This window comes from Typopeltis vanoorti, chromosome 4 (assembly GCF_054136105.1).
Source record: "Typopeltis vanoorti isolate ZY-2024b chromosome 4, IOZ_Tvanoo_1.0, whole genome shotgun sequence".
In the NCBI taxonomy this organism is placed as follows: domain Eukaryota; kingdom Metazoa; phylum Arthropoda; class Arachnida; order Uropygi; family Thelyphonidae; genus Typopeltis; species Typopeltis vanoorti.
This window is the reverse complement of record NC_143552.1, coordinates 11,295,948-11,311,610: the sequence shown is the minus strand read 5'-3', so window position 1 is coordinate 11,311,610 and position 15,663 is coordinate 11,295,948. Positions and strand designations below refer to the sequence as shown.

At 36.6% G+C, this 15,663-nt stretch overlaps 1 protein-coding gene across 2 annotated transcripts in view; it reads right to left on the bottom strand.

Annotated features, from left to right (window-relative positions):
• Positions 1-15,663, bottom strand: part of thoc5 (THO complex subunit 5) — a 514,059-nt gene that overhangs the window by 342,386 nt on the left and 156,010 nt on the right. For both annotated transcript variants that reach the window (XM_090391636.1, XM_090391637.1), the window contains exon 5: positions 7,554-7,629. In XM_090391636.1, the coding sequence (XP_090247762.1) occupies positions 7,554-7,629 (76 nt within the window). The remainder of the gene's footprint in view (positions 1-7,553; positions 7,630-15,663) is intronic.

Below are 15,663 nucleotides of genomic sequence, written 5' to 3'. Positions count from 1 at the left end.
CTGTAGCCTGATGTTTCTTGTGTCAACTCAGCAGCCATATCAGTCATTGTTTGCTCTCCTTCCATGAAACGCTCAAAATTAGACCATTACTGGGCTGAGTTTCTTCCACACAGCATTCACTGTTGTCTGCTTGATTTCATCCCAAGCCACCCGATGTTTTTGATAGCGTCAAGGATATTATAGTTCTTCCAGAAATCAAGTAGATTAATATCCTTACCACTATCAGTGGCCTTAACTGCTTGGGGAAAATGTACACCACAGATAGTAGGCTTTAAAGGTCAGAATAATGCCTTGATCCCTAGGTTGCAATAGTGAGGTAGTTCTAGGAGGAAGGTAAACAACTTTTACATCAGGATGAAAGTCATTCAACTCTTCTGAGTGACCGAGGACATTGTCCAGGAGGAGAAGCAATTTAAACGGGATTCCTTCTCGGCACAATATTCCTTCGCCTGGTGAATGAAGTGGTAATTGAACCAGTCTCCGAACAGCTCACATGTAATCCAAGCCTTCATGTTGGATTTCCAGATTACAGGCAGCATACACGTGTCAATGTTCTTAAAGGCACACAGTCTCTGGGAACGGTACACTGAAGGGGTTTAAGTTTTAAGCCCACTGAAATGTTGCTGCCGATCATAACAGTAATCCGATCTTTTGCGACCTTGAATCCAGGCATAGATTTTTCCTCTTTTGACATGTTGGCATCGTCTTCCAAAACAGAGCAGTTTCATCCATATTAAATATTTGCTCAGGCAACACTAAATTAGCTGTATACAAGACAGTGTTGAAACCAATGTTAACTTATGGATCTGAGAGCTTGGTTAGAAATAAAACACTTGATCAAAGACTAGAGAACACAGATATGAGAGTCCTGAGAAAGATTAGGGGCAGCATGAACAGATAGCATCAGTGGCAATATCATATTAAAAATGAGGATATTAGAAAAGAACTTAACATTGTTAGCATCCAAGAATGAATTAGCAGAGCTAATCTCAGGTGGTATGGATGCTTAAACAAAATGGGAAAAGAAAGATAGCAAAACAAGTGTTTTCTGCCAGGTTTTTCAGAACTTTGTATATAATTATGTGTAAGAGCGCAGGAAAGTTGTTTACTAGTTTTGTGTATGAGAGAAGTGCTTACAAGCACTGCGCTAACACCTTTAAAGTTAGTATCTAAGAGTGCTGCTAGGTTTAGAGAAATTTCTGCGGCCTGAATGGACAAGAGAAGTATCAAAGAGGTCTGCTAGTTTTAGACAAGTTCTGCGCCTGGCAAAATATGATGAAAAGAATGTGCGGAGGGGAACAAAGAGCAGGTCAAACTTAAAGATAAAAGAGTCATGCTGAATTCTTCAGGGTTTACTACCCTTAGTACAAGGTCCCGAGATCAGAGAATAAAAGGAGACCGAGCCGAGCATGAGGGGCTTCCAGGCATCGAGAGAGAATCTTCATAAGTTGGAACTAGAGGCAGTCGGAACCAGGACGGAAGCAAGCTGCAGACCATAAGCAGAGTCCGAACCAGAACAGTGGCGGCAGAGAACGAGGAGAGGCAAGGCCCCAGTTGCTGAGAGGAGAGCCGAGATCCAAGTGCCTAAAGAGCAAGGGCAAAGTGCTGTTACTGAAAAGAACCAGAGCCAGTCAGCAGTTAGTAGCAGAAGGCGGCAATTAGAAGCAGAATTTCCTGAAGTAGGAGCCAGAGAAGAAATTGCCTGTATGCTGAAACCTTTGTATTCGAGTACCGCAGATTGCAGTCAAAAAGTCCACTAATATCCCGAAGTGATACTGCTGTAGCAAGATACTCCTGAAAGAAGCCTAAAATTCGAGATGAAAGAAAAGCCATAAAGACTGTAGTAAAAGACTCTTGACTGAATGTGTGATACAGAGCCTCTGTAAGTCACTTCCCTTTGTATATTTTCTCTATAATCTAGGAGATATGTTGTATAATGGACTGTTAAGAATTAGTTTAATAGTAATAAGAAGCGTCCATAAGAGAGTCAATTGGCATGTTAGAAGTTGATATCTAATTTATAAAAACTAGCCTCTTTGCGAGTAAACTAGAAGTTTATTAAGTTGAATTTGTAAGCAGAGAGTAAATAAGTATTTGAGTTAAACAGATTATTTAGTATTGAAATAAAAGGATTCTAATTTTATGCTAAAGATTTTTTTAGATGGGTAGAGAAAGCAATCCTCCTGTCATTCGATTCATGTATATTTCATATTAATGTAAATAAATGTGTTTTATTTATTTGTTAAAAGTGCTGCCTGATCCTTTATTTTACAACTGCACTGTTTCTAAAAAAAATAATCGGACTTGTGAGCAGGAAACGACTAAAGCATTAAACGCGCAGTTTAATTACTTAAGAACCACGACTGTTAATGTAAACTTTGTTAAAGGAAATTTACGCTAGTAAGAGAGAGAGATCTACCGAACGTTTTATTATTATTATTATTATTATTATTATTCCTGATACCTCCAAGGAGTCCGAAGACTCATCGTGGGAGGACATCTTTATTTAGTCTTATGCCGATATACTGATGACACTGTCTCAATAAATAAATTTTCAGTGTTCTTAGGCATACGACTAATAAAATACGGAAGGTGGATAAACCTAGTACGCAGTAGAATAAGTGAGAAAGGCTACGAGAGAGAAAGCGCTATTTAGGGCACTGCTAAATAGAATAACGGTATATAAAGTATAGAGAAAAGACATTTTAAATAATAGCAACAAACAACTATATGATTACAATAGGTGGATTGATACAGTAGTAGAAAGTGTCTTAGAAGGTAGAAATATAAGATCTGATAATGTTGGAGTCTTGACAGGTAACAATTGATTTGGTGTGGAAAATTGTAGATAGGAAGTTAGTAATGATGTAAGTTTTTCATGTAGTACTATCATATCCTGTGCACCCCTTGAGGGTGCATATCAGTAATTTGATGATGATAATGAATTTTCTCTTTCATCATTGAACTGTATTTACCATTTTTGACTCCTTTTATAGTGTGCTTTCCTTCATTTCTCAGCTTTCTTGGCAGCCTTCAGAACAATGATAATTTATTATCTCCATTGTTCTGAAAGGCTTCTCATAATGTTAGTGAAGATACTTTCACACCCAACTTTGCTTTTTTGTATTTACTCTCTATTCTCTTTACACACATTCTAACATATTTGCAAAGAATTTTCAATACGATTTCTTCAATTCTACCACTGATTTTTAGATTCTGTCATTGCACCTTTTTTTCACTTTTTCTCTAAAAATATTTGTACATTTCAATAAATGTCAATAAACTGCTAATTTTGATCATGTTTAAAACTTTTGCACACATTCCTATTCTGCTCTACTAGACAATGATCATCCTATTTCAAATCCCATTCATGAATAGTCCTATATTCACAACCAGAAGGAAGATAGCACAGTCTATAATATATTTCTTATTTCTCATGTGTTCTTACCATTTAAATTTATACACATCTTTGTGTTAGAATGTAATGGTAGTTAATTAGTAATCCATTTCCTAAGCAGATTTAAGTTATATGTTTTTCATCAATTTTATTTTACATTTGTTTAGGTCTATGATTCACTTCCTAGTTTGCTATTAAGTTTCCAACAAAAGTATTTTAGTTTGTCAGTTGCTCTCTCTCTCTCACATGACCAAAAGAATTCCTCTAAATCTATAATACTGTTACCTGAAAATTTCAATGCTCATTGATCAGGTTTACCAATTTCCAATTTTGAAAACGTGCACATCACTATTTGACAATGTCTCCCATTTGAGAAGTTTATGTTTAGTGTTCAATACTATAGCTACTCCATCCTTGAACTGATAACTTAAAGCTATAAAACTGAGAGGAGACCTCCACATAGCCATTAAAGGAATGCAGAAAACCGACCAGAGCTTCTGACCTAATGTCCAATCCTCACCTTCTCATGGTGCACCCTGTTGGGTATCTACCTGGATAATGAACGAACGAGGATGGGCTGGCAATTTGGAATTTAGTCGACCAAATTGGATTCTTATTGGCTTAAACCAAAATACAAAATGATGGTACAACATGGCAAAATTTCACACAGGCTGGGGCATCGCCCGGTTAAGGAAGGTCCCCCATTGTTTTCGCCAGAAAGTAGGCTCAGGCACTCCCCAGGGGGGAAGGGGGAGTGCCTGAGCATACTTATTTGTTTAAAAATGAAAGTATTAAAGGATTTAAATCTTCAAAAGAGAGAGTGACAGTTCTCTGTTGTGCTAATATGAAAGGTGAGAACCGAGAGCTCCTACTGATTGGAAAAAAGTAAAAATCCTCGGTGTTTTAAAGGTGTCAAAAGTTTGCCTGTTGACTATTGTTCTAGTGCAAAAGCTTGGATGACTAATGACATTTTCAACAACTGGTTAGTTAAATAGGATTTTAAATTAAAGTGAAAAATTGTCTTTTAATAGACAACTGCACCACACACAAACAATTTATGGTTAAAGAACATCAAAGTAATTTTCTTGTCTTCGAACACTACATTGTTAATTCAACCATGTGATTAAGGCATTGTACAAGCTTTTAAAGCTTATTATCGCAGGAAAGTTCGTGCGAGAATTATAGCTGAACTTGATTATATAAAAGACCAATCTGATGCGATTGCAAAAAAAAGATTTCCTTAATCCTTTATCCAGGTGTAAGCAAATAAATTTTGCACATGAAGTCACTTCACAACTGGGATAGTCTGACTCCCACTAATGAGACCTCAATAAAAGTCAAAATCGGTCTGGGTAGTGGCCCTTCCATAATGCATAGCATTATACATTTCCATCTGTAAGGATGTGCACATTGCATTATGGGATATTAAGGCAACTGATGTGAAATCGTTAGCCTCTACATACAAGTATCCCAGTTGTGAAGTGACTTCACGTGCAAACTTTGTTTGCTTAAACTCAAATAAAGGATTAAACCAAGAATATAACATCTTAGCATCTTTAATTTACAGTTTTAACATATCAGCAATTTTATCTATAATGTTTATATAATGTGAAGAATCTAGACTACCTTTGTAGTCTAGATTCTAGTCTTTGTAGTCTATATACAAGAAAATGTAGCCTATCTTTGAAGTCTACATTTTCTTGTATACGAGTAGGAAAATTTCATGACTTCTGTAAAAGGTATCTGCTAGTTTTATTACCTCAATAAAATACTCCTAAAGAATGGCTATAGTCTTAAAACCATCAGTAACATTTTACAAAAGCCATTAATTGTTCAGCACGTACAAGAAAACAATATAAAGGTGTAGCTTCTATATCTTACATCACAGATAAAATTACTAACGTGTTAAACTAACTTCAAAGTTGTCTTCATGTTGATGACAATGAAAGTCTCTATGAGGTCACCAAAACCACTTCATTCAGCACTGAAGAGACCATGTGTATATAAAATTTTCTGCGATGCAGCATCTGTTACATCAGAGAGATGGGATGATCAGATATGCAACAAAAATCGACAGCATCTTTAAACAGTGTCTCCCTCCAACATGGGGCCTCTAGTGAGCAAGAAGACAATGCGCAATATACAGCCTCTCCCTGTCACGTGAACCCCACCTTCCTCGAAGTGGCATGTTTCCACAAAAAGGACCAGTGAATCCAGCAAGTATCCCCACTATAAAGGGATACTTTTCCCAGTTAGACAGAATGCCAACTAGACTACTAGTTGACAAATAACCTTCATTGCCTGAAATACCACCACCCAGCTTATTGGAGCATTCCAGTTTCTGGTCTCCTCCCTTCTCCATGCAATGCGAGTGATACCTTTCAAGGTCATCCCATACATACATACTTAGAAACCCATAACCTCTATTTTGAAAGTTTATCAGTTAAAACAGTGATGCCACAGACTGTCTAAGAGTATCTCATCTCACTGCACATCTCCACTACTCTATCCTTCCACATAATCATGAACAAACTTACAGTGAATCTTACAATGATAGTGGAAATGCAAAAAAGAGGAATCTTCCTCTAACTACTGTAAAAATTACACAATAAAAATAATCCGAGCATGCAAACCATACCAGAATCTCCTCATTAAAAATTCACTTTTACATCCACTTTAATAACTTTCCTGGCATTAACACCAACATAAATGACATTTACCATTACTTACATTCATCCAGACCAAACATCTCACTCTTGACAGAAACCCAAATAACATCCACCACTGCCCATTTGCAATGTTCAAATTACACACTTCGCAATTCCTTCTACCACAAGGATGGCACCTGTGAGATCAGACACTGCAAGCCAGAGAGTGTCTAATTTAGAATCCCCTCCTTTCAAGCTCCTTTGGATTAAGGTTTCCTTGGCCCATCTAGCAATGTTTATCTGCTGCATTTACCATTCTTCAAACTATGATAACTACTCAGACCTCTTCACATTCCTCTCCTTGAAGCTCAATCATTTGCAATCCAGCCATCCAAACAGTGAGGTCATCTTCCTAGGCAACTTCAATGTCTCAATAATACCAACTTGCTCCCCTTTTCCAACACCACTTGTCAAGCTGAATGAGAGACAGAAATCTTTGTTATACGCAATGCAAATTTAGATTTTCTGGTTAGACTTGAGAATAAGATGACAGAGAAATTGTAAATTTCTGTGATATCTTATTCTAGAGAATCTGAAATTTTAGCATATTTCTTTCTTACTGATCTAAAATAAAACATTTTGAATGTAATGAAGTTAAAATTCCTCAAGCAGATATAAAGAAATATGCTAAGAATCTTATTTGTTTTCAATTAATGGTGATATAAGAGCCTCTGTAGCTCAGTCAATACAGATGAAGCCCTTTGGTCAAAAAGATTTGGATTTGATTCCTGTCCAAGACGTGAGAAGACCTTTATCTGGTCTCATACGGATATAGGGGTTTCTTAACCCAGAAACTTGGGTTTTCCATACCCTAGAACAGGCAAACCTGCTCTATGAACACACACTTCTACAGTCATAAAAATGGTTACCCCCCCTCCCCCTGCAATGCCAGACTCTGTGACAAGCTGGTTGAGGTTTTCCACAATTGCATAATCATAAAGGACCCTGCACCAAGTGGGATAAAAGTGATATAAAGAGGAAGAAGAATTGCTGGTGACATGACATAATTACCAAGCAATGACATCTAAAAGATGACGCAAATGCAGTAATCTATCACTCATCTAACCTTCAAAACAAATCCTTCAATGTATGTCAACCATTTTATGGTAGGAACCATGTAAATGTACCACACTTATTTGGATTATCCTTACCATTCAATTACCAGAACAGTAAATGGAATTTCTATTCTGGTTTTGATATACAGTAAATTACTGTATCACAAAAGATATTTTACAATTATTACCATCCTGATACATACTGCACATCAGAAAGCTACTTTATAAAAAGTTTTTTGCCATAATGGTAAAAGATAATTTAGGGAGCACTTCATAAGATATTCCTTACCATTTTTCGTCTTCTGTTACTGCACAGAAAAAAATACATTACACAAACCTTAAAAATATATCACTATAACAAAAAATCAGAAAAAATAATACACAAACACTTACTGGTCTTGAAATTTCTCTTGGGGCATCTCTATAAAATTCTTTAACTGGAACTAAATCTATTTCCTCATCTTTTGATCTAAATTTTGTCAAAAAAAATAACCTTGTTAAAACAGCTTCACAATATTTTTGTTACTACGTTTTAAAGGAACAGGAATGTTAGTCATGCATGAATGAGCATTTAATGTTCAATTAACATATTTTTTTAATATGAACCCTATAACGTCAGTCTATACATAAGCATGTAGAGGGTGGTCAATGTTAAGGAGAAAGAACCTATGTATTTCTTCAACAACGGGCATTGTTAATCCTTTGGGAGGAAAAAAGTGTGAGGAAAGCTGTTCCCAAAAAAATGACTTTAAAGTGTGTCAAAAAGGGACAATCAATGACTGCTGAAAATGAATCGATAGGAGATACAGAATGGGAAAACATCTGTAATATTAGTAAAGAAGTGTTGGACCAGACACCAAGAAATTAAGATAAACAAAGAAACATGGTGGTCGAATGACAAGGTACAAAAGTGTATTAAGGAAAAGTGGCTAAGCAGAAATGGGACAAAATAGGTGACAATAATAGCAAAATATAGAGAAGCAAAGCAAAAAAGGCAAACAGAGCAGTAGCAAGATCTAAAGCTGAAGTCTATGCTAACCTGTATGAAAGTGTGTATGATGAAGCATTTTACAGAAAGTAAAAAATATATATCAGCTCAAAACATATAAAGATATATACCAGAATGATCAAGATCACTGTAGTGTATGAAGAAATGGATGCTGAAAGTTTATTTTTTACTTGGTTAGAGTATAATAAAATTAGTTTAATCCTTTATCCAAGTGTGAGCAAACAAAGTTTGCGCCTGAAAGTATCTTCAGGACTGGGGTAAGGTGGTACAACACCAGGGCAACTCATTGCAAAGGTGGAGCAAGTTACCAACACTCCTATCTCAGTATCTCCTATAATGCAAAACACATCTCCTTGCAGATATGTCTAATGTTATGCATTAAGGGAAGGGCCACTACCCAGACTAGTTTCGACCTTTATTGAGGTCTCTTCATTGGGAGCCAGGCCCAAGTGGAGATACCAGGCAGAAGCATTAGCAGGTCATCTCTACCCCAGTCCTGAAGATACTTTCAGGCACAAACTTTGTTTGCTCACACTTGGATAAAGGATTAAACTAATTTTATTATACTCTAACCAAGTAAAAAATAAACTTTCAATATCTTTCTCTAAATCCAGAGTAATTTATTAAAAAAGGGTAGCACACCATTTTGCAACTCCTATAGGTAGAGATGACCTGCTAATGCTTCTGCCTGGTATCTCCACTTGGGCCTGGCTCTCACTGAAGAGACCTCAATAAGGGTCAAAACTAGTCTGGGTAGTGGCCCTTCCCTTAATGCATAACATTAGACATATCTGCAAGGAGATGTGTTTTGCATTATAGGAGATACTGCGATAGGAGTGTTGGTAGCTTGCTCCACCTTTGCAACGAGTTGCCCTGGTGTTGTACCACCTTACCGCAGTCCTGAAGATACTTTCAGGCGCAAACTTTGTTTGCTCACACTTGGATAAAGGATTAAACTAATTTTTTTATAGAAGAAATGGATGTGCAAGATAGATGGAAAGAGTATTTTGAGAAATTAATGAAATAAATGGGAGTATACAAAAGGATGAAGAAGATCAAGTAGTAATAGGGCTAATTCCTAACATAACAAGAATGGAAGCAGAAGAAGTACTGAGAAAGATGAAAAATGGGAAGGCAGTTAGATCTGATAAATTTCTGCAAAAGCATAGAAATGTCATGGTGATCTGGGTGTGACTATTACCAGATGCCTTTAACAGAATCAATAAAAATAAGAATGGAAAGAGAAAGAGAAAATGTGTATTAGTTCCATGATTATTATTATTATTAAGAGAGGCCTCCAGGGAGTCAAGGATTCGTTGAGGAAGGCCATATGCTATATGCACCAGTTATCATATTTGTTATTGAATTCATTCATATTGCTTGCATATACAACATCCAACAACAATTCATTCAGCCATACACTGTCCTGTGAGAGAAAAATCTAGATCTCACCACTTTCTTTGTGGTATTCATTCTCAGATTCCAAGGATGCCCTCTTGTCCTTTCCACACCCTCCAAAAACTGAAAAATTCCATCAACTGAAATTCTATATAATCCTTTTTAGAAATTTGTAAGTCCCAATCATATCACTCCTCGTTCTTCTGTTTGCTCGTGTCTGCAGTCTACAAATTCTCAATCTGTCATCATAATCAGTTTTTCACAATCCTGATATCATTTTTAACATTCTCCTTTTTTACTCTCTGCACTGTATCAGAATCACAATGGAAACCAGACTACACCTGCACACAATAGTCCAAGTGACATCTTATCAAGGCCTTGTATAGAGGCAAAATGACATCCTTATCTTTATATGTGAAAGTTCATTTCAGAATTGCAATTATCTTTTGAGTTGTATTTGTAATCTTTGCTACATGGCCCCCCTAAACTTCAACTTCCTATATACTAACACTCCAAGATGACTAGCCTGATCAGTTTCTTCTAGCATAATCCCACCAATATAATGACATTGGATATCTAATAAATAATGCCAAAGTGCGTGACTCTGCATTTACTGACACTGAACTGACATCGATTTTTCCATGCCCACAATTCCAGCCTATTAAAATCATTCTGGAAGTACTGCATATTAGCAGCATTCCTGATTACCCCATCTATCTTTGCATCATCAGCAAAGAGCTGTATGTTGCCTGTCAAATCCTACCTAATGTCATTAATGTACAGATTGAATAACAGTGGACTAAGGACTGATCCTTGTAGTATACCACTGGTAATTTTATTTATTTTTTATTAATCTTTGTACTGGTTAAGGAACTGTACCTACCCTTACATCATCCAGACATGATACAGGCCTTAAGCCTTTACACGTGTTTAACCCAATGCCTGTTCTAGTTATCATTGTAGTCATTCTCAATCATGCAGAAAACGGATGTAGTCCTTGTGTTCTGAAATTCTGATATATACACTGTCCTGCCTGTTTGGCCAAAGTAGGACAGCTTACAACTGCAACGGACCTGGTATACACCAGGTAGGTCTAGGGGAAGTGGTTGGTCTTTAGTGGAGCAGATAAGGGATGCCAATTTTCTATATGGTCTGTAACAAGTGGTCAAGTCATGTTTTCTTAAGATTTTGGTAATTTTTTCCAAGGTAACTCAGATGTAGGGAATGGTGATGGATTTAGAGTAATCCTTGTTGTGAAGCGGGGAGGGTTGTGGTTTACTGGTTTCATTATTTTTATTATTTTTTTTTTGGATTTTTTGAGGGGGTATCCATTGGCTGAGAAAGTATTGAGGATGTGATTTAGTTCAGTAGTTAGGGTGTTGTCATTTGAACAGATTATTCAGGTGCTTGCAGAAGAGCTTTTCAATACTTTAAATCACGAGCCTTGGTCTATTTTATATGACGTCTCGTGCACCGCGGGATAAAGAATTTGAAAAAATACGGGGTCGGCATATCAAGAAATTTGAGAAATTAAAAAACAGCTCGACCTCCGAACCAAAACTTCCAACCAACACTGTAGTCAACCTTTCTTCAGTTACGTTGAAGCCTGCAGCACTCATCACACTGTCACATGGCCACAACTTCGCCATTGTTCCCAGGAAAATACCGGCTTAGGATATAATGATCCAGATCGAACAGGGGATCCGTCCCCTTCAATACCACATCGCCAACAATATTAGACTGGATGTAGCTTGTGTTCTCACCAAAGCAAGACCACCAAAGCCGACATATCCAATAGTGAGTATAAAGCTCTGCAGGAATTGAAGAAAAACAAAGAAATAGTAATCACCAGAGCGGATAAGAGGAACGATAGTACTCAACCTAACAGACTACAAAGGGAAGCTTAATTCTCTATTATTAGATCGTGCTGCTTACCTTCCCATTGAATATAATCCCACCAACTTACAAATTAGAAAACTCCATAGGCTCCTTAAGAAGAACACTTCTTGGCCTGTGGAAGTTACTGACAAATTAAAACCGTTTAACTGTATACCCCCCCTTCCCCCCGTATATATGGACTCCCAAAAATACATAAAGAAAATGTACTATTACGTCCCATAGTGGATGGCATTGATTCTGCCACATACAAATTAGCTAAACATTTGGCCAACGCACTCACACACTACACTGGCAACACACCATCACATAAAAAAACTCAGTCCACTTCAAAGCCAGCATAGAAAACCTTACACTCCAACATACTGACATAATGGTCAGTTTTGACGTCTCCTCCTTATTCACAAATGTCCCACTGTAAGAAACATTAAGAGCTAATCCTAGCTAAATTTCCTCCCAATATCTGAGCCCTATTGCAGTTCACAATGAACTCAGGCAATTTCGTTTGGCAGGGAAAATTCTACAAACAAATAGAGGGGACAGCCATGGGTTCACCACTCTTCCCACCCTTGGCCAACTTCTTTATGGAGACTTTTGAAGAGAAAGTCTTAAACTCTACCCCACAAAAACCAACCATATGGCTTCGCTATGTTGATGTTGCGTTTGCTATTTGGCCACATGGCTCTGACACACTCCTCTCCTTCCTGACACACTTAAACAACCAACACCCCAGAATCAAGTTCACTCTGGAGAAAGAGGAAAACAATAGCCTCCCTTTCCTAGATGCACTAGTCACCTCCAGCCTGATGAAACCTTGGTTTTCTCTGTTTATAGCAAACCCACCCATACAGGCAGATACATTCACCAACAATCCCCCACCCTCACATCAATATGGAGTTGATGTGGGGGGGGGGGGATTGTTGGTGGATAAACTAATCTGTTCAAATGACAATGCCCTAACCACTGAACTAAATCACATCCTCAACACTTTCTCAGCCAATGGCAACCCCCCCCCAAAAAAAAAAAATCCAAAAAATATTGAAACTAGTAAACCACAACCCTCTCCCCTTAACAACAAGGATTACTCTAAATCCATCACCATTCCCTACATCCAAGGCACCTCGGAAAAAATTACCAAAATCGTAAGAAAACATGATTTAACCTGTTGTTACAGACCATATAGAAAATTGGCATCCCTTATCTGCTCCACTAAAGACCAACCACTTCCCCTAGACCTACCTGTAGTATACCAGGTCCCTTGCAGCTGTAAGCTGTCCTACTTTGGCCAAACAGGCAGGACAGCGTATATCAAAATTTCAGAACACAAGGACTACATTCGTTTTCACCAGTATAGCCACTCTGGTCTTGCAGACCATGCTCTGGATATACGTCAGAGAATATGGTGGAAGAAAGCCACAATAATACACCGTAGCAAGTTCAAGTTTGAAAGACTTTTCATGGAATCGGCCTCAGCCCTAATGTTAAATTGTGAATGAAGATATTTGAGAATTATAATACTTCATTCACATTTAACATAATCTGCCATAACTTAAGCAATACTTGTAAATATTATTTGATGTTAATTTCTTGCTTATAAATTATTATTCATATAATTACTTTCAGTTTGTTGTTGATTATTATTTAATTATATAATTGTGGGATTTGTATTGGTAATGAAAAGACTCTGTATCAAAATGTCATTCAATTTATTTTATTTATTCCTGTATTAATATTATAAGAAGCTGTGTATATATATATATATATATATATATATTATAAGAATTTGTATTTATCATATTTAAATGTATTTTATGTGAATTACGGATTATTTCTTTATTTGTTATTTCTAAAAAAAGGAATGTAAAATGTGGAATTCTGCTGATATGATTTTATGTAATTCTTCTGATTGAATTTGATTGGCTCGTAAAGGAGAAACGGAGTTGTTTTTAGTTAGCATGTGCTTAGAACATGAACGGCTATGATATGGAGAGAAGCCTGTAGATGTAAGCTGAACTGGATTTTGGCAGGAAGAATAAATGCAGTTAATTGGGAAATGAAAGTAAACAGGAGGAGAAAGCTTAGGGACAGCGAAGAGACTGGTTGTGTGTAATGAAAGGCAAGTTGAGATATGCAGAAAAATCGACAAGGAAAGAACTGGGAATAAATAGGCATTAAAAAACTACCTCTATGGAATTCTGATATTACGATAGATTCCTAATGATTAGAGGAGGAAAGCTGCAGAGCTGAAGTCAATACATAGTGGAAGATAAGGAATTAGTACATGACATAAATCTAATGTGTCAACACTTATGTAGCTCTGTGTTTAATATTTCTTTGAATTGTGTTTCTTCACAATAATTAGTTAGCAGGAATTTTGATAATGTGCCTAAGTGAATTCAATGTGCAGAAGTTGTAACCTGGTAAGACTTATCCATTTTACATCCAGTGTGAAGCAACTGAAAGTTAATTCTGTCTAATATACCTATACTCTAGCTGAGGTGTTTAAATAGTCGAAGGAATGAAGCATTAAAGTAATTTCCCTTGAATTGATATGTGCTTAGTAATTCAATTAAGTGTTTAGAGACCAGAAGTGAATTAGAGAAGCCAACTATAAAAATATTTATTGTGAATTCTGGAACTTTGAACTGTGAAAACTATTTTCTATTAATTGGCAGAATATAGAGACCTGAGAGTTGAATGTTTGATACCTAATGCATTGTATCTATTCTAAGCACTAGAACTAAATAGATGTGTAGATGATATGATTTGTCTCATAGAATAGACAAGTTGTGATAGAAATGCTTATGTATTGAATAATAAGATCTAAGAATTTTGGCTTTAATCTTAAAACCTAACTGAATATCTGTATCTCAGAGATATTTTGAATTTGTTCAATTGCATTATCTTGTTTAGAAAGTTATACTTAGATGTACATGTTATATAACCCTGCATTAAATGTTTTGTTTTATTGAATTCAAATTGATGTTTGCCTGATTTCCTTTCATTGCACCGCTCATAAAAATTTATCGGACCTTGCAGAAGCCTTAAAAGATAATATTAACCTTTGCCTGTAGAAAAGTGAGACTGTAAACATTAGTTGATGATTGATTCCTCTATATTATGTAGACTAATCTGAATATAAGGTGGCGCAAGATAATATAAATTTCTTTATATTCAGACTAGTATCAATCAACAACTAATAAAGTAAAAACAACGAATAAGTAAGAAATACGATCCAACACTAAGAAACATGTCAAACCTCAACAAATTTGGTTACATGAGACTGCCCTAAATTTGGAAGATATACATCATGAGACCTTCAGCCTAATGGCCAAGAATACCATCGGGACTTTTAGGAGAAACTATAGCTCCCTGCTCCGTTCTCATTTACTGTATGTAGTGCCTGCATGCACGTGTCTTTATTGTAAGTTCCTTTGAAAATCGGTTGCATGAGACTGCCCCAAATCTGGGAGACATACATCATGAGCCCTTCAGCCCAATGGCCAAGAATACCATCGGGACTTTTAGGAGAAACGATAGCTTCCTGCTCCGTTCTCATTTACTGTATGTAGTGCCTGCGTGCACGTGTCTTTAATGTAAGTTCTTTTGAAAATGGCAATGTGATGTTGCAGAAATATTGGAAATATATATTAAAGGTTAATTTAATTTATATTCTATTATACGTTGTGAATTCCTTAAGTCAATTAATAATTATATATAACCAGCGTATAAGCCTTTCTACGAGAATTACTATCATTCACGGAGATTCCATTACGCTCAACGCCTGCCGAAACAGTAAAATGAAGCTGAAGTTATCAAGACAACTGAATCGTCTGACCTTCCTAAAATGTTGCTGGGATAATCAGGTAATCCCAACTTGTGTGAAATTCAAGCACTGTTTCTTTTCGCAAAAGGCTCTCTGAATTTATAACCACGCCAGCTACAGGAACAAATTGCCGCCACGCGAGTTCTCCGAACTGATGCAAACAAAGCTATTCAGGCGCTTCAAGAAGAGCTTTCCAATACGTTAATTCACGAGCTTTGGTCTATTTTATATGTCTCGTGCACTGCCACAGATAAAGAATTTCAAAAAATATGGGGTCGACATATCAAGAAATTTGAGAAATTAACAAACAGCTTGACCTCTGAACCAAAACTTCCAACCAACACTGTAGTCAACCTTTCTTCAGTTACGTTGAA